Consider the following 24,283-nt stretch of genomic DNA (forward strand, 5'->3'; position numbering starts at 1 on the left):
TTCCCTTTCCTGACAAACAGAGGGAGCTGAAACAAGAAACGTCAACTTTGGAATGCTGCTCTATCGAAAGATAACTTATTAAAAATATTGGATTCTTCGCTTAAAAAGCGAAGGGAAAAAAATGTCCAGGAAGTTGATGCATCACCGTGTTGCATCTGTGTCAGGCTCTGGGTAAACATGCAGCAACATGAATGAAATCTGTCCAGAAAGACTGCATTTCAGCGCCAACCGCGCAATCGCTGGCCAAACCACTGCATATGTAACAAAGTTTGATCTCGCCTGCGAGCGCTCAGCTGCGCTTCTGCCGTTTCCTGTGGAAAACTGAAGCTCTGAACCACTGTCTCTCACCCAGCCCTCGCCGGCACGCCGGCCAGCTGCCCCCTACACCCACACGCATCCCTCCGCGGCGGGCGGGCGGCCGGGCAGCCCCGGCAGAGCCAGGCGGGGGATGCTCGGCAGCTCCCCTCCATCCTGCCCGCGTCGGGCACCGCCGTGCAGGGGCAGCCGCGCCGCGGTGCCCGCTCCTGCCTCCGCGGCCACCCCATCCCCGGCGGCAGGTGCGGCGGCGGGGCCCGCCCAGCGCCCGGGGGCCCGCCCGGCGCAACAGGTGGTCGGTGGCGCCCGGTCCCGCCCGGCGGCCGCGCTCACTCACCGCTGGCATTCTTTCCGCAGATGAGGTGCTGGTAGGGCTGCAGCAAGCCCCAGAGCTCGGGGTCGTTGTTGACCGTCTGCTCCAGCGCCTCCAGGGTGAAGCGGGGCGCCTCGCCGCCCTCCTTCTCCTTCTCGGCCGGGGCGGCGGCGGCCGCGGCCGGAGGGCGACCGGGCGGCGGGAGCGGGGCGGCAGGGCCGGCCAGGACCCGCGCGTGGATGTCGCGGAACAGGCTCTCGGTGCCCGCCGTGAGGTAGATGGCGGCGTGCTCGTGGATGCGCAGGGCCACGCGGCTGTCCACCATCCAGCGGTAGAACTTGCCCACGGAGAAGGCCAGTCCGCACCGGGCCGACTTGCCGCGGCTGAAGCGGTCGCCGCCGCTGCTGCTCATGTTGTAGAGGGAGAGGGCGCCCAGGGCGGCCGCCGTGCAGCGGGCCGCCAGCGTCCAGCCCAGGACGATCTCCATGGCGCTCCGCACCTCGTGCTTGGTGCACTTGGCGAAGCGGAGGCTCAGCCGCTGCGCCTCCCGGGCGATGCGCACCAGCGCCCGGCTCACCAGCGTCGAGAGCCGCGCCGCCGCATCCCGGCTCCCGGGGCTGGCGGCGCCCGGCGCCCGCGGCTCCCGGCGCGGCGGCGGCGGCAGCAGCAGTGCCTCCACCTCCTCCAGGCTCCAGGGGACCTCCTCAAGGTCGGGCAGGAGCCGGGAGCACTGCTGCCCCGCGCAGTCCAGCACCTCGGAGTCTTCCGCTAGGACGGTGTTGACGGTGTCGAAGCTGTTGTGCCGACTGTGCATGGAGTCAGTTAGGTGCGGCCAGCAGCTTCCTCCATAGGGGTACGCGGGGTGCGAATCCGAGCAGCACAGCGACAAGTTGGAGGAGCGCACCGAGTCCGCCGCGCCACCATACCCGGAGTCCAGCGTCAGGTCTTCCAGCGTCCTCACCGCCGTCTTACCTCTCCGGGCCATCGCCGCACTTCATGCTGCACCCGCGGGACCCGGGCGGGGAGCGGCTCACGGGAACGCGGGAGGGACAGACCAGCGAGGGGGCGCGGCGTGACCCGCCGGCCGCTTCGCTTCGCCCCGTTCCGCCAGACGGCAGCGAAGCGGCGGTGCTGCTCTGCTGCTGCCGCCGGCCGAGCCCCGCTCCCGGCCCGGCTCCCGCTCGCACTCCGGCTCCTGCACTGCGCCGCCGGCCCGACACCGCAGCGCAGCGCCGGCCAGCGGCGCGGGGGGGCGGGGCTATGCAAAGCGCCGCCGGCTCGCAGCCAATGGGGCGGCGTGGAGGCGGGGACATGCAAAGCACAGCACTCGGCGGCCAATGGGACGGCGTCCTGCCCGGCCGCCCCGCCCCTCGGCTCCGCGGGGCCGCGCGGGCCGCGAGGGGGCGCGGCCCCGTCCGGCGCGTCCCGCGGGGGCTGCGGGGCCGCGGGCAGCGCCCCGGGGCGGGACTGTGCGCGCTCCGGAGCGGGGATACGGCACTCCGGCCCTGGCCCCTCCGGCAGCCGGAGGAGCGCGGCCAGCTGTGTCCCCACACACCGCGTCCTCTGTCCCCGCGGCTGGAAAGAGCACGGTGTGAAGCACGTCTCTGTTACATCTCCCCGCTGTTCCTCACGCGCACGAACTGCAGTCCCGCTCCAGCCCGCACTGGGTTTTCACATTAGTAGATCCCTGATATCGCTACAAACAAATGACAGGGAGCGCAGGCACTGCACGCATCTCATCAGACAGTCAAGATGCTTTGAAATCGAGCAGAAACTGCCACGTAAGAATCCCAGCCATCGCTGGAGTCAGGAAGAGCAATTTCCAAGTAATTAAAACAAGTACAATAAAGCCCTTAGACATTCTTGACGTTAACCCATTAAGTATCATGAAGGCTTTGACAAGTAAGATTTGTACTGGGCTTAGGGCACGTTTCCTATCCATACTAAGATTTTTTTTTGTGCAATATAAAACAATGTATCCCTGACTAATGTATTTTAATCTTACATTTCAAGCCTTTAGCTTTATTAGGAGTTGCCTAAGATCCCAGGCAACAGACTGAGAATGTATATGTTTGTGTGCTCTGGTTATGAAGAAATCTTATATCCTTTTAAGCGTAAAATACCAGTGAAATTCTATCCCTTTAAGGATAAAAGCCTAGCAAACACATTCCTTTATCATGCCAATGAGAGGCAGCCAAAATTTTTGAGCAGACAAGGCAAGTCGTGTAAGAGATTTCCCTGTCCAAGTAAGCCTGGCACTCCTCCAACATCAGTTTCCTACAGGAAAGGCACAAACACAACTACAGGTAGGCTCATTTGTCAAACAGGTTGAGGAGAACTATGACACCACCAAAAACATCAAGAAGGGGTTGCTTTCCAAATGAAATCAAGTGTTGTCAAAAACTTGTTTCTCAGCATAGCCCTGGGCCTTCCACAAGATGCGCTATGCACAACAGGTTTCCACAGATTTCCCAAACACCATCATACCCTGATAAAAGATAGCAGAGCTGAGGACAAGAACAACTTGAGCCACTGTCGTGTCCCAAGCAAGACACTGAGGCCCACACTGCCGGCAACAGCCAGCCTTGAAGGGTGGCTCATCAAAAACGAGAGCATACCTCGAGAGCAAAATCCTGTGGACTTCGTGGCGATCCAGCTGTACATCTCGCAGTAGAGCCCTCTGGTGTCTTCAGCACCTCAGTGCAGTGACTGCTCAAAATTCCCCTTTCAGTTTGGTAGGAGAAGGAAGGCACCATCAGGACTAAACCCCTGGGGATAGTTATTTTTCTGACAAACTCCATTCATCTGACTCTGTCCTTATGCTCTCACAAAATGCCACAACTGTGTATGCTGAGTATACGAGACAGACAGCAGGTCAAACTTGGAGAAAGTTCAAGTTTGGGAAATTTTCCAGTAATTGGTTTGTAGGGCTTAACATAAACATAAGGTGGGCATTCAAGGAGAATGGAACAAGTGAGCTGGGTGGTTTGTTTGTTCACCAGCCTTTGTAAATACCGGTGCTCCCGAGGTCAGCATCAGTCTTAGATGCTGCATCACTTTTAGGCTACAACATAAACCACGCATTGAGATGCAGAGGATAAATGAGAAGTGGACAGTTGTCTCGGGCTCCTTGCAGACTCAGACATTCATATTGCTGACTCAGTGACAGTTTATACTTCAAAAGAGGTTGGGGTTTTTTTATTATTTTAATTCAGAAAGCAAAACCTCATTGGGCCTTACTAGAGATTTATTTTGTAGTAGCAACCTTGCACATGGCAGTTTGATTCCCAGTCACACTACCAGTTTAGAAGATGTTGCAACACATGGGCACACCACAGGCATGTCAGCAGCATCAGGCTGGTTTAAACTTTCAAAAGTGGCAGTGAGAACTTCTGACTCATTTGTTCAAAAGACTAATTACCTTCTCATTGAAAGGGCTAGAAGTTCAAATCAGTTCAACATGACCAACCTGGATCTCCGATAATCTTTTGGTACCTGAAGGATTTCACCTTTCAGGTGCAGATACCCTGGCTGTTGCATTCTGAAGTGAGTTTCAGCATTATTTGGAAAGTGCTTCTTGGACAGGGTGACTTCATTCTTTAAACTGCCCTGGGAAAATACAGGATCAAACAGTTTGGAGGAAAATGCACCCCTGCAACTTGTCCAGTGCCTGCATGGGATGAGCTGTGGAGACAGTCTTTAACTTTAATCCGGAAAGGTCACCACACCTCTCCTGGCCTGGGAGGAAAGACAGGTGTCTGCAGCTGTACTTCACTCTGCAAGCCTTACAGCCAGGGTCATTTGCCTATTAGACAAGAACACCCACTGCAGAAAACAAAGTCCCTTTATATGTCAAAGGCTGGGTGGAAACAATTTTCAGCTTGTTGGAGACAGGGACATCAATTATCCTTACAGACAATTCAGACAGCGACTGATTAAGTACCATAGTGGGATGATACGTGCCAGAAAAAAAAGTTTAAAAGGAGGAAATTAAGCCACACTTTAAAAAGGTGCTTAGGGCAAATTTAAGTGAATGGGAAGTTGGCATTTTTATGGGGAGAGCACTAAGTTCCGAAATTCTTTCCTTCCCTGCCCTGTCAACTGCCTGCAAATTGCATCTTCTTGACAGCAGTAGGGAAAAACATGACAGCAAACAGGCTGCCAGACAGAACAGGAGTGTGCTTAGGATCAGGCCACTCCATGCAATTTCTCTATTCAAAATTCAGTGTGCTTCGCTGCAATAACAGCTCAGATCAAAAGCAGCACTCGCAGGATCTCCCAGTGCTATCTCCAAATGCTAGGAACAAGCTGCAAGCCTTTTGAGGGCCTTGCTTATATTGCTGGGGAAGTCGGAGTACTAATGTTTCTAATCACAGGGGGCTAATTTACAAAGCAAGGCTGTAATCCTGTACCAGTAAAGCAGATGTGAAATGCACATCCCTGGCACAGGAGCCTTTGGGGCTGCACCATGTGTACAGCCTGCTGCAAAGGAGACACCCGTCAAAGAAGGAACAGAGCGCTGGCATCAGGTAGCATCGTCCCTGCAGGGCCACTGGGAGACTGCTGCCAACTGTTTAGACAAGCAGGCTCAGGGAGATGACTCTGGTGTTGCTCCTCAAACACATACAACTCTAAAAGCAGTGGGAATGAGTGATGCAATGAGGCCACCGGCTTGCCAGCTAGAAGGGAGGCACTGGTGGTGCCTCCAGCATGAGTGGGAGGGAAGAACACGTGGCAGCCGGATGCCACATCACCCGCTTTTTCCCTCATCAGCTCCATCCTGCTGATTTCAGCAACAAGCTGAATTAGGACCCCTGGCAAGGACTTAGCAGGAGCTCTTGCCCCACAGAGAGGCAAGATTCAGCTAATCAGCTTCTCCTCTTGCAAACACCAAAAAAAAGGGCTGCCCCTATATTTCAGCTGACTATTGCTTAGCCAAGGGCAACCACCCAGCTGTATTCCTCTGCTGTGCAAAAGCAGCACCTTCAACTTCCCACTGAGCTCAAAAACGCTTCCCAACTTTCTTCCTGCAGTCCCAATGCCTCTGTGTACTGGGAGTCTGTAAGAGATATGTAGACTTGTGCCTGACATGGAGGGGAGCAATTACTTGGGATTTCTCAGAAGACACTAGCTGAATATGCTCAGAGAAACTGCCAGCCAAAACCAAATCTCACCTCATATAATGAAGCTGTGGAGCCCATGGCCGTGGTACATTTTGGAGGCCAAGAGCACAAATAATTTCAGAAAGAGATCTGACAAATTCCTGGAGGATAAGGACACTGGTAACTATTAAACACAATGGTGCATGTGCAATCTTCATCTCGGAAAGTTTCTCAACAGCTGTTTGCCACAAATGTGGAGATTATGCTGAGGGACAGAGGACTTTGTAATCTCTTGGTTACTCATGGGTCTGTCATCAGTGGCTATGCAAGATGAGATACTGCACTGCAGAGACAGGACCAGAGTCCCCAAGGCAGTCCCTCAGTTTAAACCCTTACTTCCACACCAGCCAAGGGCATTACCACCAGAAGCGCAGCTTGGTTCTGCACAGCCAACACAGAAGTATTTACTGTCTTTACAAGGTGTTGGATCTTGTCCTTTGTTCTAAGGGAGGATCGACTGCAACCTCTATATGAATTGTGCCAGGGGTTTTAAAACTCTTCTTTTCTTGAAACCATCCATGACAAAGACTCTACAACTCTCCTGGATGGTCTGTTTTCAATCCAAATAGTCTTATTGCTTGAAATAGCTTCCCTAACACTAACCTAACCTTTACTTTGCTGCAAATTCAAAGAATACAAAGATGCTACCAAACCTTTTTGGTGGACTGGACTGGCATCTCTGTCTTGCTTACTCTTAGGTAGTATTAAAAGCATATATAGAGCCAAGCAGAATACATATGCAGGTAGCCCCCAGCAAGCAAATATAGGTTCTTCTCACAATGCACTACACCACTCCAAAAAGCATAACAGTGTTTGCATGCTTTATGTGCAGTAAGATTATACATACATACTATGTTTTGATCAGAACTAAAAGAAACAGGAATAGCAGGCTTTCCAGAGGCTAGAGACATAAGAGTCTGTTCAGCCAGTGGTAATTTTTATTCCCACCCAAGACACAACAAACCTGCCTGAGGGATATATGCACGGGTATATGAGAGAACAATTTGAAGGTGAAATCTAAAGTGACAAACATGCTTGAGATCAGCAGTGACTGTCAAGTTAGCCAGCCCTTTAGTCTTCATTTGGGAGGATGTCCAGCATAAAAATGTTTTAAGTTACTCTACTATTTTAAGTAATTGCTTCCCTCTGTCTCTCACTAATGAAATGCTCTTCCTACTTGGTAGTTCAGGAATGACAGTTTGTCTCCTCAAGGTACAGAGTGCTCAGACCTGTTGGCTGTTTGCAGGAGTTCATCCTCACAGTGCAACCATGCTTGCTGTATTTCCACACAGGATCCCAACACCACTCCTTTCTTATATAAACAGGCAACGATTTTTTTCCCCTTCCCTCTGCAATAACTGCGGAAAGCATTAGTGAGCTGCAGGCCTACACAATTGCAAAGCATGATTAAGATGAGAGACTAATTATTCCCTGATATTGAGTTCCCTGATATTTCTGTTGTAGGCAAATCCCAAGAAAAACACACAGAAGAAGTCACTTTAATATGAAGTTTCGTTGGTGGCTTTTTTTCTTAAAAAATAAGAAAACAAAACCTAGGCATTTTGGCATAAAATAACATTTGAGGAACTGAACAGTGTTGTACCAATCCCTTTCCTTTGTCCCAGCATTTACTTCTTTTGCATGTTTTCCTCGCAGTTCCCCTCAAAAGTTGATCAAAACTCCTTTTTTTTTAACATTCCAGCATTCTGTTCATTCTTTCACTGACCAAAAGTATTGCTGAAATGCCTATAAATAAATTATGAAAAAACCTCCACCCAACTTGCCTCAAATCTAATAATAGCTAACTCCAGAAATACTCATATTGCTGTCAATGCTTTTCCTTGAAGACAGATATTGCATCACCACCAGGTTCAACAACAAACTGTATCTTGATACATGGGAGAGACAAGGGAACATTCTTGCTGGAAGTTTACGTTTCTGAACTCTGCCATGAGGTGTGTTTCATCACCTGTTTAATCGTCACGCAGGGCCCTGACTTCGCGAATCAGAAATTAGGGGTACAGAAAGATGGAAAGGGAAAGGCCAGCTATCCGCTTTGGGGAATGCAGTTGCATGAGGTTATGATTGGTTTCATAAAACTGAGGACTCACCCCACAAGGGCAGTGGGCTCCACATGGGAGCAGACATCTCCTGTGAACTCACTGTGGCTTCTGAATAGCTATATTTTCAGAATTGGAAAGTTATTATAGACTCCTGATTTCACACATGGTGAAGCTGTGAGCAAATCATAAAATGTTTGTGGGAAATCCCTCCCTTTAACTGACCCATAATTCTTGCTTTCTCCACCCTCTCTCCCTCTTTCCATTCCATTACTAGGAGTAGACAAACTATTTATGTTGTCCACAGGGATTATGCTTTATCCACTTTATCCAGCCAGCTACCTACTGGAGGTTTGTGTACTTTAAGAAATATGAGATACCAAACTGCCTCTTCCGATTTTTGTAATTTCAAGTATTTCTTGCATTTGCAGATGCCTAAAGGCTCAGGAGGCAAGCACTGCAGAAGCAGGGGGAAAGGCTGGGAACCGTTTTTGCTTCACATCACAAGCTGTCAAATGACCTGTATTTTATTTAGAAACCTGTTGAAATACCTGTCCAAACAAGCAACTTCTCCTTTCAGAGTTCTCTGTTGTATATCTTGATATACCTCAACGCTCGGCATACAGTATTGTCAGCTGCAAAGGTAAAATAACATTTCCAGTACCTGAAACCTGGGAAGGGCTCACACTTGACAGCTGCTGGATGCTTGGAGGAGACTGTAAATACAGGACAGAGTCTACTCCCGGCCTGGGAGGAGGTGTGGGTTAAGCACACACAGTTTTATCCTGTAGTTACAAGAACTGTGTAAGGGAAAAGCTAATGACATGCTCTGCCTGCGCTCCTGTCCCCTGCAGGCAGGGCTTGTGTGCAGGAAAGTGCCCATAAGTGGCTGCTAAACATATGCTGCACAAGTTAGGTGGGGCCCAGTTTGTAAGCACAGATGGTTTAAAGACTAATCCTGTGATTTTCTTCAGCTGAGTTTAATGCAGTGAGATAAGCTCTCCACAGACTTACAATGGGTGAAGTTTGTTACCCCCAAGCACAGAAGCTCTGTGGTGTTGGTGACAGCCCACCTCCTACATCTGAGTTCATATCTTAATTTTGGCTTAGTGTTAAGAAGTCCCTGAACCCTCGCACCTCGTGGTGCTTCATGTCTCTGTGCCTTTGCTTTCCAGCTGTAAATGGAGATAATTATATTGACCTTCTTCATAAAATGCCTTGCAAATGCTAGACAACAGCTAAGTACTATCATGATTATTGCACAAAATAATCCATTATAGCATCTGTATGCTAGAGAAGAAATGAATGATGGCTGGAGTCCACATAAACACTGTGTTAGATCAATGCAGGCACTATTACAATGTTGATCTGGTCTCCTAGCATGTGTTCCCACAAATCCACACGGAGATGAAAAATCCAAACATATCTCTTGGCTGACAACTGTCTGAAGCTATGTTACAGGGAGGAAAAAAATATCTAACCCCGCTGCACAAACCAGACTACATAGTTTCTGCTTTGATCACAGAAGGGAAAAAGTTATTTTGACCAAGTTTTCTGCATATGAAGAGAATAGTTTTCAGTTTGTTTTGGAGATTATTTTTGCAGATGAGCCATCTGAGTTTGATATGAAGAAGGCACCCTACCAGCACATGTAAATGTTTAACACTCTGTCAAAATGAGGCACTCATCAGTTTTAAAAATTAAAAATTGTCTAGGAAGAAAAGCACTGTCCTGTTTGCTGACAATGGAAAAGAAAAATCTCAAACTAACCTCCATACAAGCTCAAACAAACATCTTCTGTACTTCATTAAGCAAAGAGGCAAACTGGACAATGAATTCAAGGTTTTTCTAGGAAAACTTCAGGAGAAACCAGCTTAACTCTCTGCTGTGCTAAAAGCCAGTCCAAATCCACTTACTACTTTGTGGCTGAGAAACTGTCTGCTTCCGGCCCTCGCTCTACACCACAGTCATCACCTGTCAACGCCAATTAAAGCCTTAGAGGAGCTACCCACAGAAGCAAAAGACACTTACTGTACTCAAACAGAAATGCATTGATTTCATTCTTCCAATGTCCCAACTCTTGCATTTTTAACAAGAGTGTGCGACAGACGTGCTTCACCCACTGGTGAGCAGAGAGCAGTTGCCACAGGCTCGCCCCAGGTGGTGAGTACCAGCATCTGTGATGACCCTGCACTGCCCAGCTCCCATCCCAGGAGGCACAGAGCTAGAGGGATGGCAGACACTACTCTGTCTTTTTCAAAGTCCTACACTGAGGAAGAAGAGGAGTAGGTTTATATGGATATTTTCTTCTATAAAGAGACCAGTGGAGAATCTTGCTGCACAGTCTCTGCAATCACAGGATGTTGCACTCGCTGCACAGCCCCATTGGCTCAGGCATCCGGATCTGCATGTAGGAGATGGACTCCCTGGGTTCACCATCTGTAGAGTACATCTGTGGTAACTGCACCAGGCACAGCGAGGTGGGCATGGTAGCTGTCTCGAAGGACAAGCTCATCAGGGTCCACGCGACGTTGCACTTCAGGGAACACTCAAAGCTTGCCACAGGCTGGTTCCTAAGTGCCAAGGTAGTTATTACAGTCCTTCCCAGGGCATTTTTTGTGGAAACCTGTCATTCCTGGTACATTTTCATCTTATGAAGGAAAAATACCCCAATGACACACCAGCAGATAGAAGTACTATGTATCTCAGTGAGGCTTTTGGTTTCAATAACCCATCATCTCAAACAGCCCAATCATCCTCCTGAACAACAGGGTGTGTGGGGGTAAAAGTCCAGGATTCAGAGTTTCAGTCATGTGGCTCAAAATCGGAGGTCCAGCCTGAGATTTTGTAAAGGCCTCACATCTTCCCCTTGGTCTCAGCTTCTGTTTTTTTTTAAAAGGCAATTCATGCAAGGAAAAAGCATGCACAATATTGGACAGTCAAAACCTGCCACATAAAAAAAATACTGGAGTGTTTTGTCTGCATATATCCCAGCATTTCTCCCCACGAAGGAACCAAGTTCCCACTTAGGATGTGTAGAATATATTTAAACACTGAAACAAATCTCCTACCATAGCCCAAGTTTCTTATTTGGAAAAGAGATGACATTTATTCAGTTGGTAGAATAATCCCGGCAGCACATATTGTGTCCCTCTCACAGCTTCTGTAAGAAAGCCCAGTATACACATTCTTACTGGTATAAAAGCTTTTCTGCAGTCACTGGCAAAAGTATTTGGAAAGGGTTTCAAAATACCAGTATCAGCAAGATGCATATGCCTGATTTCTGTTTGCATGGCTGGGATTGTAGAAAGTCATGTAAAGAAGTGGTAAAAAGGCCTTTAGTTACATGTTAGAAAACAAAGTGATTGCGACAGGATTTAACAGTGGCTTTGCTAATGGGAACCAGGCGGCTAATGTCAGTCCTTTCAGTTGTTTGACAATAGCTAAACCAAGAAAGTTAGATCCAAAGGCAAATAAAATAACCAGTGCTTCACACATCCACCCACAGGCACAGAAAATGTTCTGTTCCCTGGGGTATGTCCCTGCCCCAGCACAGTAATCCCCAGCCACACGGGGGACACTGGTTGCGCCACAAATGGCACCAGGAAGCTGAGCTGGTGGGCAAAACAACTCTGAGAAAGCAAAAGAGGAAGGGCAGGGCATGAGCTCTGCTCCATGATACAGTTCAATGCTGGGTCAGCTGTGGGTATAGCTACATGAGGAGAAGGGTGGGGAAGCAGTGAAGGCACAAACCTGCGTTGTTGTCAAAAACAACACTCAAAGTCATGGCTCCAGCACAGCCGCTCCTTGGAAAGCCATAGCTGGAGCACAGCTGCTTTTTGCAAAGCTGTCATCTCAATACAGCCACTTTTTGCATCTCCTCTGATTTTCCCAGGTCAGGCTAGATCATGGTTGGAGGCTGGAAGAGAAGAGTGTTCAAGGGAAGCATTGCACACATTCACGTCTGTGCTTTTCAGATCCGCACATTACGTATGTGCAAGTGACCACATTGCTAATGTAAAAATTTTCTCTCTGCAATCATTTATTCCCAGTTGTTCCCACGGCAGCAGTTTTTTCACGAAGAGGTACCCTTGTCATACTGGCTTGAAGCATGAGACCGTTTAATTGAATATCTGATTTCTGGCAGTGTCTGATCTTGGCTTCTTCCAAAGAAGTCTTAAATATGCTCTGTAACACATGCTACTGGGCAGCAATATGTTGTGGAGGAAGATTTTATTTCAAAGATGACTAGAGCTCCACATGTTTTTGAGTAGATAGGATAAACAGTGTAATTGCGCATCTATTTTTTTCTATGCAAGTGTCTCGACCTGACATTTCCAAAATTTAAACAGTGTAAGCAGTGACCTTGGGGCAGCTAGGAAGAGCTAGATTTTTTACAGTTTTCTCAGCATCAAACGTCTTTTGGCTGATGTCTCTAAAAACAAACACACATGGAAACCTAGAGGCAAATAGTTTAACAAATTTGAAAAATGGCTGAGTAACCTCCCCATACCCTGGTAATGCCTCATCCTTCATTGAGGCTCCTCCTTGATTTTGTATTAAGGCAGAGAGTACTCAATAAGACTTTCCTCACCATCCACTGTTTGTTCCTGCCCTAATTCTAGATTTCACAGACTCTGATTTTCATCTTCTACTGGATTCTACGACATGCTTTGTCTGTTATACAAATACATATGCATACATATATATATATATATATCTCCCATTTTTGCATTATCCTTCTCATGAGGAAAACAAAACAAATGCTATATTCAAAGCAGTACTGATTTCCCAAGCAGTATTAAGTTTCTCTCCCTGTACTGCAACCAAGGGAATTGTTTGCTTTTTGCTTTAATACAAGCACATGCTGTGTTTCCACCACTGACATACCTGCAATTCTTCCCAGGAGACTGCCACTAATTCCATCACAGCCAGAAGAGAGAGCAGTAAATATTGTTCATGACAGGGTTATTACTTTGTACTTAGAATGCTGAAACATTTAGAAAAATTATTCCAATTTTGGTGTTTGTTCATATGGTACGATATTACTGTTCCACAGGCAACACCACACTCTGCCATTAATCCTGTGTGACAGGGCAGCTTTGCTGTCCATGTTGATAGCATCTGTATGAAAGGAGGAACAGATGATCAAACCACACATAAACTGACTCCAGGGCTGAAATTTAGTATAATCCTTCCAATAAAACAATAAAGGTTTGGAAAGAGTTGACATTTTTTATAATGTACTGATGATAAGACAAAAAGGCCACAAAAGCTTCTCAGTTCAAGAGTATATGGAGGAATGGTGGAAGTTGTAATACTCTGCTCTTTTAGATCATCCACAAAGGATCCAGCTGCTGAGAGATGAGGTTCTGATGAAGAACTTTTTTTTCTGCTTAAACACTTTTCTGTTTAGAAAGTTTTGTCTCCAACTTGGTCAACCAGAGCAGGTGAATAATAGATTTTTAGTTTGACGCTAGCTCTAAAAAAAAAAGTTATGACAAAAGTAGTTTGTGGGTGAAGCAAACATTTTGTATTGTCTGAACATTTTGGCTTTGAGTGTTCAAAACTCAAACTGTACCTGAAAAATTTTGATATAAAGTTGTGGCAAGTCAGAAGGTGTCGAAAAGAATGGTTCAGCTGCTTTGAAGTTTGGGTGCTTGTTTCTCCCCCCTTTTGTGCTTATGAACAATTTGACTAAGCTGACATTTCAGTTTCCAAAGTAACATTTTCTTTCCCAGAAAACCTTTGGCCATCAAAATGTCATCTCTCTGTGTAGCAAACAGATACAAAGAGAAAGTTCTCCCATTTGTATCCCTTTGAGTGGCTCCAATACTTCTCAAAAGTGTAAATGAGACGTGACACCCAAAACTCATCACTTCAGTTGAAGTGAAGTACATATAGTGAAAGCAAAGTCATGATGACCACTTTATACTTACAGTAATTTCTGACTAGTGGTATCCACTTGCTGATCTGAGGTGGAAAACCATCACGCTCCAGGTCAATTCAATATAAGGTTCTATAAAGATTAATTCATAAAGATCCTCCCTTCCTGGAGAGCAGCTTCTTGTGAAGTCCTCAATGAAGAGAATTTATGCCCAGCTGGGCAGAACAATTGCTGCTGCAAACACTGCCCCCACTTCATCTCATCCTCCTCCTTGCACAGCGCCCTGCACCCTGGGAGAGATGGAGGTGCAGGGTCAGGCTAGTGCAGCCACCCCTCTCGAGGAATGGGCAAAACAAGAAAGTCCCAGAAAGGGAGGGCTCCCTAAGACCCATGTAGCTTTAGGAATCACGTACCTCCTGGCTGGATATGGGCAGAGGTGAGATGCAGGCCTGGACAGGCACACAGCTGCTCAGGGCACTCTGAATAACCAAACACTGCTGCTGCACTTCACCAGTGACATCCACTGCAGCACCCACCTCAAATGTAGCAGTCCTGAAGGCAGCCAAGTGACTCTATTTAAAACTAAAGAGGAAAGTACAAAGCTTTGAAGTCAGAAGGCATATAATGAATTCAGCAAAACTTTATATTTCAAAGCCAGTTCTATTTGCAGAAGCCATCTGCCCAGAGAAAAGCTCAAACATGCACCTCTGACAGGAGTCAAAAGAGTTGAGGGAAACAGATCTCACTGAGGATGTTTCAGATCATCCATTCCCACAATATCTGAAATGTCACTTTGCAGTGGAGCAGCTTCCATCCTTATATCAATTACAACATTTACATCCAGCTCCCCCAGGGTTGCTGGCATTTGAAGAGACTGTCCAGTCCAGTAGCTCCCAGCAATTTCTAATGAGATATGTCAATAAGACATCACTGCTTGTCCCTCGTAATGGTGACTGTGAGCTCTCTGGAGCTTTACCTTAAGCTACTGTCTTACTTATCCCCTTACTAATCATTGACCTTCCTCTGTCCCCTTGCCAGCACTCGGCTTTTAAGCCAGAAATCCAGAGACGGCTCCATCCAGGAGGACAAGGGGTAGTGAGTGCCATGTGCAGCCCTTTCCTTCACAGAAAAGGAGCACAACCCATGAGTCAGGTTAATGGCACAGGCAGCAAATGCAAACCCACCCCTTGGGAAGAAACAGCAGTGGAGGTAGCTTGTCCCAGCACGATCTTCCTATAGCATCCATCAGCCAAACTGGTTTGCAGCATGCAAGGGCTTACATTTCTAAAGCAGGCAAAAAAATACACAGTGTAAAACTCAAAACAAGTCCGTTTAAGAATTCCCTCTGATATCTCTAGTCTTTCATATGACCTATAAGAGACATTAAAATTCTGTCTGATAACTGGTTTCCTGAGAGCATGAGAGCCAGGCGAGACCACGTCAGCCTCAGACTCTACCAATATTTCCCCTGGATTAAAACAGACACTAAGATAAGCCTGGAAGTCATCTATGAAACCAACTTATGTCTTAGACTTTGAAGATTATTCTATGATTCACAAGGAAGCAGAGAAAACCAGAGGCTATTCCCCTGGGAAAAGGTAGAAAACCATCACTGGAAGCTTATATCAGCCCTTATATCAGCCAGCAGCTGGGGCAACTGAAGGGAGGTCGGCCGTGGCCAGGACTGGCTCTAGCAGAACTTGGAACTGTGTGAATGCTGACCGTCCACAGGCAGCATTTCCCCAAATCTCTCCCCCCATGCACTGCTGGTGTTTACAGACCTCGTAGGATCATTGCTGTCTTTGATAGTGAACAGTGACCCTGATGGAGGCAAAAGTTAGTGAGGAGAAGAGGGAGGGTATAAGCGGGCACAGAGAGACAGATCATATGACTGCGTAAGCCTTATTTTATTAGAAATCAGCTTAAAAACAGTTTCCTCTTATTCCCCAAATCTTTACTTTCTTGTAATTCTCACTGGATACAGCAAATGTATACAGTTCCCACTGCTGTAGTGTTTCACCTCACCAGAATATTTACTGTATTCTGCTTTAAGACACTCCTGCCAAATAGTTATTTCTTCACCTGTGGGTTTAGTTAAGACATTATCAGCCTTTGCTCATCTGCACTCACATTTATGCCTGTGGCATCGAGTGGGAAACCAGTCCCAGAGTGTTGCTGCAGCAGATCACAGAGCCCTTCTAGGAAAGGCTCTGCAGCGTGTGGAGGAAGTGCAAAATGCATCCTTGACAGCCTTGAAACAGAAGCTTTTGGCTTCTGCAGTTTTGTCAATCCAAAATATTGATAGTTTTTCTGTGCCTGTAGCTGTGGATGAGTGTAGGGATAGAGATCCTCTGGACTGAAAGCAATTCAGAGTCCCTGTGCCACACAGATACACACAACGGTCCAAGGCATGTTTATAGGTTGCAGGCACTGGCACACAATTCCACCTCTGATCTTACTGTGACTCCAGGAGAGGAAGAAACTCCACACTTACACACAGCTGCTCTGACTTCAGCTGGCTTCTGTCTGCATGAAGCTCTTCTTGGGTAAGGCCCACGTCAGTGCCTGCACAGCCAGGGGAGCAAATATTCCAAGTCAACTTTTCCATAGTCTCAGAATAGCTGCTGTAAAAAAAACCCAACAGACTTTCTCAGTGTCTATTCCAATAATAATAATAATAAAAAAATAATAAACCCATTGGTATTCACAAAAAGAAATTCTGACTGCAGCCTTCCACCAATATTGCCTGAATGAGCACAGCAACCCAACAGGATTGCAGACCCCACCTGAGCCACATGGCACCTTCTCCAGCTGGTGTCTGTTAGGACAAACCCACACAGGTACAATCACCTCTAAAATGCTGAGGCTCAGGTATTTCTCACTGCTTCACAGTCTCCATGTCCATCCTGCTGGAGCACCACCCAGGAGATGGTGAAAACCTGCTGTGTTGCTGCTGATGCCTGGTAATAATTGCGCAAAGAAGGGGCTGCTTAACATGGTGCAATTCTCTCCCCTTTATCTTATATTTTTGGACAGTGTAATTTCTTTCTTGTTTTCAGTTTTTTGAGGGGCTAATTTATTATCTGGACACCTTCACTCAGCAGGTTACCTCCTTCCCACTTTCAGGCCAGCTGTTGTCTTTAGAGGCACTGGACAGCCAGATGGACTGAGGGATGCACACATCTATTTGACACTGCACTCTGTCAGCACTGCTTTTTGTGAAGGGTAAGAGAAGGATATGGCCAACACCAGTGGATGGGGTTTTTCCACCTTTTCTTTTTAAAATGGCAACCTCACATATGTTATGGGTTTACTCCAAATTGAGCATTTTTTATTTCTCCTTCTCAGAATCAAAATGTGGTGGAGCAAGTTGCTGCACAAACTGTCATTACTAGCAGTTAATGCATTGTTAGTTTTTAATGCATAGAGGTGGGCACTGGAAATAGGTGCCTGTTGGCCCCGCAAGTTTATATGGAAGGATGTGAGAGGGGAAAAGGAGCATCAAAAGCTGAAACAATTTCTGAAGGTGGACAACAGTGGCAAGTCCTTGTTCAATACTCTGATCCCATACTGTGGCCGTAGGGGCAAAGGACACCCTTTTCCAGGGCGAAGCTGCCTTACCATGGAGGCCAAAATACTGGATTTGGAATCCAGGGTACTTGCTCCCAGAACTTTATGAACATATACACCAGGAGTCGAGCAAGTAAAACCACAGCTGCCAAATTATTTGCCTTCTATCAATATACAACTGAAGTGCTAATACCTACCAGCTGTACCTACCTGTCAGATTTTTGAAACTAAGGTAATTTCTTTGTTTTACCAAGAGGAGGAGAAGGTCAGCAAAGACATCCTTAGTCCAGGCTCTGAACTGATAAGAGGGCTAGTGCGGGCTCTTAGTTCTTTCCTGCTTCAGGAGGTTGAAAAGGCAGGAGCTGGACTCTCCTTCAGCACAACCTGACATTAAAATGGCATTCTTTGAAAAATGCCTCCGATAAAACAGCATCTTCTTACTGAGAAGATGTGCTCCCAGCAAGGATCAAGGTCATATCTGCTGATTTTAATGACAGAAAAAAAGCTTGTGACATATTACTTGCGCAGAGTTAACTTGGCCAAGAGATAATTAATGGAAGATGTGTGGTTGAGTCCCGCGTGCCACTCTGAAAGTCTCAGGCTGTAATTGGTACCATTGGCTTTGGTAAAATAAACTGTACTTCTGATCCAGCTCAGAAATCAAAACACAGCTCACACACACACACACAAAAAGGCATTTTACTTTAAGAAGTGTCCTTCTGATACAGTGATTTTAAAATTCAGAGTGTTTGAAGTGAGTTTCTTGCTTCTAGTGCTCTTACTCTCCTCAATATTATGTTATATACTCTCTGATTTCCCTGCCACAGCTCATACTTTATGTAGCTGGTGACTCTTGATGACGCATTTTGATGCATTCAGCACAACCACACACTAGCATGAACCAGAGATCACCATATTTCTGGCTGTGGATCTAGAGTAAACATGGACCTGTTCCCAGACAGAGTTGGCAGTGGCTACAAAACCAATACTGAAAGTCTAACAAGAGAACTGGTAAAAAATCTGTTCCACTGAAAACATGGTCCTGGAGCAAATATGTCATCTTTCAGTGTACCGAGGGCTTTCAGGCAGCCCAGTTTTGGTGTCAGGAGCAGGCACTGCTCATCCCATTTCCCTGGCCCCTTCCCACTCTTCACAGTCACTCAGGAGCCATTTCCACATATTCTACTTATGCACACGGATCAGGCAGAGCTGATAAGGAAGGAGAGGAGGGTCTGATAGCAGAGTGGCTCTGCCGCTGACTCTCTGTGTGGCCTCATCACTCCACGGCTCAATTTCTCCCCATAAAATGACTAACAGCACTTCCCTACCTCCCGGAGGGGCTGGGAGGATAAAAACAGTGACAGCCAGAAAGCACAAAGTTATTACAACCATCCGTCCAGAGTGACTGTCAGCTTTAGCACGTAGGCTGCTGTCAGACATGACACTGAGAGAATTCCCAGCAGCTGCCTTGTTGGATGGAGCATGTGGCATGCTTCTCTGGTATAGGTGCCTCTAGGCTCAGAGAGTTGAACCTCATACAAACTATATTCTGCCTCAGAGAGAGAAGAAGTAAACCTCTTTCACCAGGTTTCTTATTTTCTTCCAGGAGAAGGCAGCAAAGGAAACCTCTGCCACCTTGGACATGCCATGTAAAACTGAGCATGGGCTCACACCCTGCTCTGCAACAGACTCCTCCCCTGATGGGAAGTAGCTGAGAAGCAATACTGAGAGCCATACTGGAAGCCTCTGCTCCTCCCTCCTCCACAAAGGCAACAACTAGGTGTGGAAAGATGCTGTCAAAACCTTCACCACATCAGTTCTTGCCACAAGTGCTCCCTTGCCTCTAACCACCCTGAAAGGAAGCACAGTGTAAACAGTCTAGTAAGATGTATTCCAGACGCCTGCTGTGGTGCATCAGGAGACTAACATATTAACTCTTAAAAGCCCTCTAATTTTAAGGGGAACTCTGTACTTAAACTGAAAGAAGTTTTGCAGAGATCAGCAGAGTTTCTCTGATGCTAGGGAACCAGGGAAACCTGTTAAAAGCAGACTTTGCACATAATTGAGAAAATTATTCAATGCTGCTTTTAAAGTACTTTGGATTACAATATTGCATGGGCTGGTAATACTTTTCTCCTAATCTTTTCAAATATACATTTGCAATGGTTTGTTTATTGCTAGGTTTTGCCTTGCAATCAGACAAACATAGGCTTTGCTTCAACTGGAGCTTCAACTAAGCAGAGTAAGCCAAGTCAGACATGGCAAGAAAGACCATGGACAAATATGTCTACTTAGTGCAGGAAGTTTGGGGTTTTTTTCAGGGGTAGTTTTGAGTATAGTGTATTAATACAATCTGTCACTGAAGTACTATTTGATAAAAACCAGGAGAAGAAACCAACATCTCGAAGTTGTTCAAGGACTTGAGATGGATACCAAGGCAGCCCACAGGGCAGGGAGAGGAGAAGCAAGTACACGAGAGAGCTCAGCACAGCAGATGGGAGGGAGAAACCCGCTGAAGTATACAGGACTGGCACCATGCCCCATATATGCATCCCAGAGCCTGGCAAACTTCCCCTAATAACAAGTTCCATGAGCAATGCTCCATCAGTTAACTATCCTGCCACTGGGTCTGATTAAGGAGAGCAACCTGCATCTTCTAGGCAAAAGGGAGGAAGAGGGGTGTGTTACACCTCTTACGCCACAACTTTCTTTGTTTATGTGTCTTTAACCATGCTATGTGCATATGCTTACCAAGCTCTACAGAAATCAGCAATGACAAATTCACAGCCAACTGCTCCCATGCCTCCTTCACTTGGCCACATAGGCAACATATACTTCTTTTTTGTTATCAAGGAGCAGTCACAAACAAACGCCATGAAAATCTCAGAGCAAAAATTAGCCCTGGAGCAATTGGATGTTTAGGCACGTTTCCCACTTTTTCATCTAGACATACTAAGCAGCAAGAAAGCTGGTAAAACCAGAGACCTGATTGCTGGGGTGGTGATTGGTCTGGAGGAGCTTCTCCATGCTCCAGGGCAAGCAGTGCAGCTGGAGAAAAAAGGAACACATCTAGGGCAGGTTAGGCTGCCAGGGAGCCACAGCATGACATGGCTTGCAGACACCAGTCCCAGCTTGCCCTAGAAACCATGTCCTCAACACAGTGTGGATCTGTCCTCTTCTCATTCCTGAGCAGCACCACATAAAGGGCCCAGCTGGGACAACCACCTTGATTTAAAAACACAAAACCAAAACCAGTCAACAATTCAAGAACTCATAGCTCCTGCCTTTCTTCAAGGTGGATTTTTTTTGAAGCTAAGCATCTGTATTTCCTTCCCAGTCTTGTCAGCAATGGTCCAGGCACAAGCTGTTTGGATAAAGTAGGCTGTTGCCCCAGTTTTGTCTTTGTCCCTTTCACCTTTACCTCACATGAGGACAATGCATATTCCATTTCACATGAGCCCAGAAGTATGTGAGTGATTATGTGTGACTAGCTACATATAATTATCTTAGATGTAGGCCTATAAATGATTCATTAAGATCTGTATCAGCTGGTTATTTAATGTGTCCTGCTAATTAAAACTTTGTGATAAAGACAACTACAGCTTTTTGTAATTATGCCTCTGGACAGTGTGATGCACTTCCAACTAGTATTTGCAATCCTGGGTGTAAGCTGACACCTAAAGTAGGGTAGAAAAATATAGGTTAACTGCTGCTCTTAATTGCTCTTCGTTACTAAGATTATTGTAGAATTTCATTGTACAACACCCTGAGACTCTTCTGCATAGTGCACGTTACAGGCACCGTTAGGGTGCTTACACTGCATTATCCTGTTGTATACCTGAGAATCTTGTGGGGCAAAACCCCAAAGTTTACAAAAGGCTATTTCACCTAGAAGGAATGTGTCTGGCTTGGCTCATCTGGGAGGGAAGGGAGTGGACCAAACACATGTTTGAGGAAATGCAGTGTGTTTTACCCTACATGATCAAATTTGGAATTTCTTGGTCAAGCCAGAAATCCTGCTAGGCTTACCGTGAGCTTCTCCTGAGTAAAGTCCACAGATCTGTGGTCACCATATGCTTCCAGAAGAAAGAAACACAGCATTTCAGAAAGCAAAATAGGTCCTGTTTTGTTGGTCAAAAAGGAAGCTGCACTAAGTTTATGTCAGCGTAATTAAGTAGGTATAACTCAGTTTGTCTCCAGTCTTGTTCTGGGAATATGTCTATGTATGAAACAGGTAAGGACATTAAAACATTTTTTTGGGGATGGCTATCAATGTAATAAAACATCACTATCAAACTGATAAATGCTAAATAAAAGAAGCTTTTCCTGAGAAGCTTATGCTAAGAATATAAGTCTTGCTCGGCTACCAAAAGGCTACATTAAGTGTCATCCTTCTAATCTCATTGGCAGCCTGATATGACCACTAGGAGAAATGTTAAGATTGATCCCCTCAGTTGAGGCTTTTTCACTGCAAGTTCTGCTTGGTTAAACACAATGGGAGATGACTGTGCTTGTGTCGACACTTGTCATCTCCTGTGAGGATGCTTGGCTGGCTTCTGTCGTCATTGGTCAAGGACATGTTTCTCCCACGGGAATGACTCAGGTATAACTTGTTGGCTCTTGTTAGCCACAGAGCATTGCCTAAACCCTGAAGTCTGCATCCCATGGGAGCAATGCACTAATCTAATCTCTGGTTAGTTTCTATAAACACTAATTTGTGAAGACAAAATGAAAACTATAGAAGATAGAAAATCAATCTATCAAATGTGTTTGGGTCCCCAAAGGTGACCTGGTGTAGTCCGTACCACTGTGACCAGCACCATTAAAACACCAGTGTAAGAGAAGCAAGAAGTAAACTCCATGCTGACCCTAATTGGTTTCTTCTCCCCACCATCTCTTTCCAGCTTCTCATATCCACCCTCATTCATGTGGTACTGCTCAAAAGCTACTGCAGGACAGAAGTAGAATGGAATAGCTACAGAAAGTCTTTAAATATAATTTTGCTTTGGCTAACAAAGTTTTTACTAACTGACTGACCTCATGCCTATAATAGCATAGAACTAGTATCTAAAAACCTTAACCATATTGTACAAAAAAAACCTAATGAAGCCCAGTTTCCTACAGACCTGTGCCTAGGACCACCTTACAGTGCCTTCTCTATTTACTTTTCAGTTACTCTCACAGTATTGTGGATGCGATTAGTTCTCGGTAACTCTTGTCTCATCTGTTCTTTGCCACGTGTTGATGTCTGACTTTCAGGTTAAGCTTTTCAGTCATTTCTGATTACACTGCTGATAGCAGCTTTTGGTGATTACTCAGGGGAGCACTCACAATGTAGCTTTCTACTCTATGGGAGCATTTCACAGAGGTTCTCTATCCAGTGATCTACTTTAATTAAACTGATTAGAGCTTAACTATGGTTGAGACTCCTACTGATAGTTTATCAAAAGTGATTCAGACCGGGCAGTTTCACATAAGGAGGTACATAATAATAAGTGTTAAAGTCTCAAATTTCCCATGAGAGAAAAAAGTTCACAACACCAGATAACCCAGTGAGTGCCAGTTCCAGCCTGTGATGGCTCTGACAATGCCAGCACATTGTTATTAACTTGTAGACAAAGGATCCAGGCTTAGAAAAGAGGAAAACAAAGCTGAAGCTGTTCAAGAGTTCCTCAGCAAGCACCAGACTTGCTCCTCTATTTGAGGAATGCTGCTGTCTTTGAAAAATGCCTAAAACATCTTTGTTCCTCTTTAGGAGCATCTTGCAGTGTAGCCCCACTGACCAGCACTATACCCAGCAAGGGAAATGGGGTAGCAGGGAACCCTCAAAGGGCTCATCTGTACGTGACTCAGCTCCATTGTCCCAAGCTATTTGTATGGCTACCTCAGCAAAGCACCCAGGACAGACAAGAAGTAGCACCACTTCTATGGGGTGATAAAATCCAGTCCAGTTCGCCCCAGCCTGAAACTATAAGGAAAGACAGCTGATCCCTCTCAAGGTTCACACTTGAGCGATATCGTAGGGCTGTAGCCCCCAGTGATTGAATGGCAGGCATAAGCAAGGCTCAGGCTTAACTGCAGACACAGATGTGTGGCCACGGCAGTGCAGAGATGGAGTACAGACAGGGTGTTCTGGCACCTGGCACAGCAGCAGTGGGAACACCTAGACCCTGAAAGGACAGGGAGGAGAAGTCTGCCTGCTATCCAACAAGGGCCACATGGAGCCCAGTGAGGAGAGAAGCTGTAACAGCACTTACTGTGCTCAGCGAGCAGCTCCACAGCTGCTAACAGCCTTGGTGCAACTCAAGACTTGCTGTGGTTTTCATCTTGCATATTCTCTGGGTGCAGCAGCACTGCTGGAAAAGGCACAAATTCCCATTGCAAAACCCATTTCACTGAAGCACTTGAACAGGGGAAATGGTATTTCCCAGTTGCGCTGCAGTATTTCCCTATGGCCTTTGGGTGACATCATCCTGGCATTCTCCTCCAAAAGCAGGTGGTTACAGGCATTGACTGACAGTAGGAAATGAATTATCATCTCCCCTGAAAAGATATGGAAACAGAACAGGATTAGATATCTTACCCCAAGGGCCATGAGGAGAAATAGGGTCAAATCCAGAACTAGGGTGAAGGTGCTCTAACAGTAGACTACAAGCTATAGGTTTGCATGCTGCCTAGCACAAGGTGGCCATAATCCTGCTGAAGCCTCCAGGCAGCTGAGCAATATGCATCATCATCATAATGAGTTTCTAATCCAAATCAAGTGCCCAACCCAGTAGGCACGCCTGACTCACAGAAAGGATTAGCTGACAGATGTAAACAATAGTTGTGGGAGTCGCTGGGTCCATTATGCAATCCTTTTATGCTGAGTATACAGAAATAGCTGAGAAAATTAGGAGCTTTTGCTAAGAACATAAGTAACTGAGATTTTCAAATATAAGTAATGGGTAGTCTCATTCCTCAGCCCTAGGGATAA

The 24,283-nt window shown here is 46.3% G+C and overlaps 1 protein-coding gene across 5 annotated transcripts in view; it reads right to left on the bottom strand.

Moving 5' to 3' along the window:
* Positions 1-1,831, bottom strand: part of BTBD11 (BTB domain containing 11) — a 184,685-nt gene extending 182,854 nt beyond the window's left edge. For all 5 annotated transcript variants that reach the window (XM_032688473.1, XM_032688471.1, XM_032688475.1 and 2 more), the window contains exon 1: positions 653-1,831. In XM_032688473.1, coding sequence (XP_032544364.1) covers positions 653-1,613 — 961 coding nt within the window. In that variant the 5' untranslated portion in view covers positions 1,614-1,831. The remainder of the gene's footprint in view (positions 1-652) is intronic.
* Between the last annotated feature and the right edge of the window lie 22,452 nt (positions 1,832-24,283).

This window comes from Chiroxiphia lanceolata, chromosome 5 (assembly GCF_009829145.1).
Source record: "Chiroxiphia lanceolata isolate bChiLan1 chromosome 5, bChiLan1.pri, whole genome shotgun sequence".
NCBI classification, from domain to species: domain Eukaryota; kingdom Metazoa; phylum Chordata; class Aves; order Passeriformes; family Pipridae; genus Chiroxiphia; species Chiroxiphia lanceolata.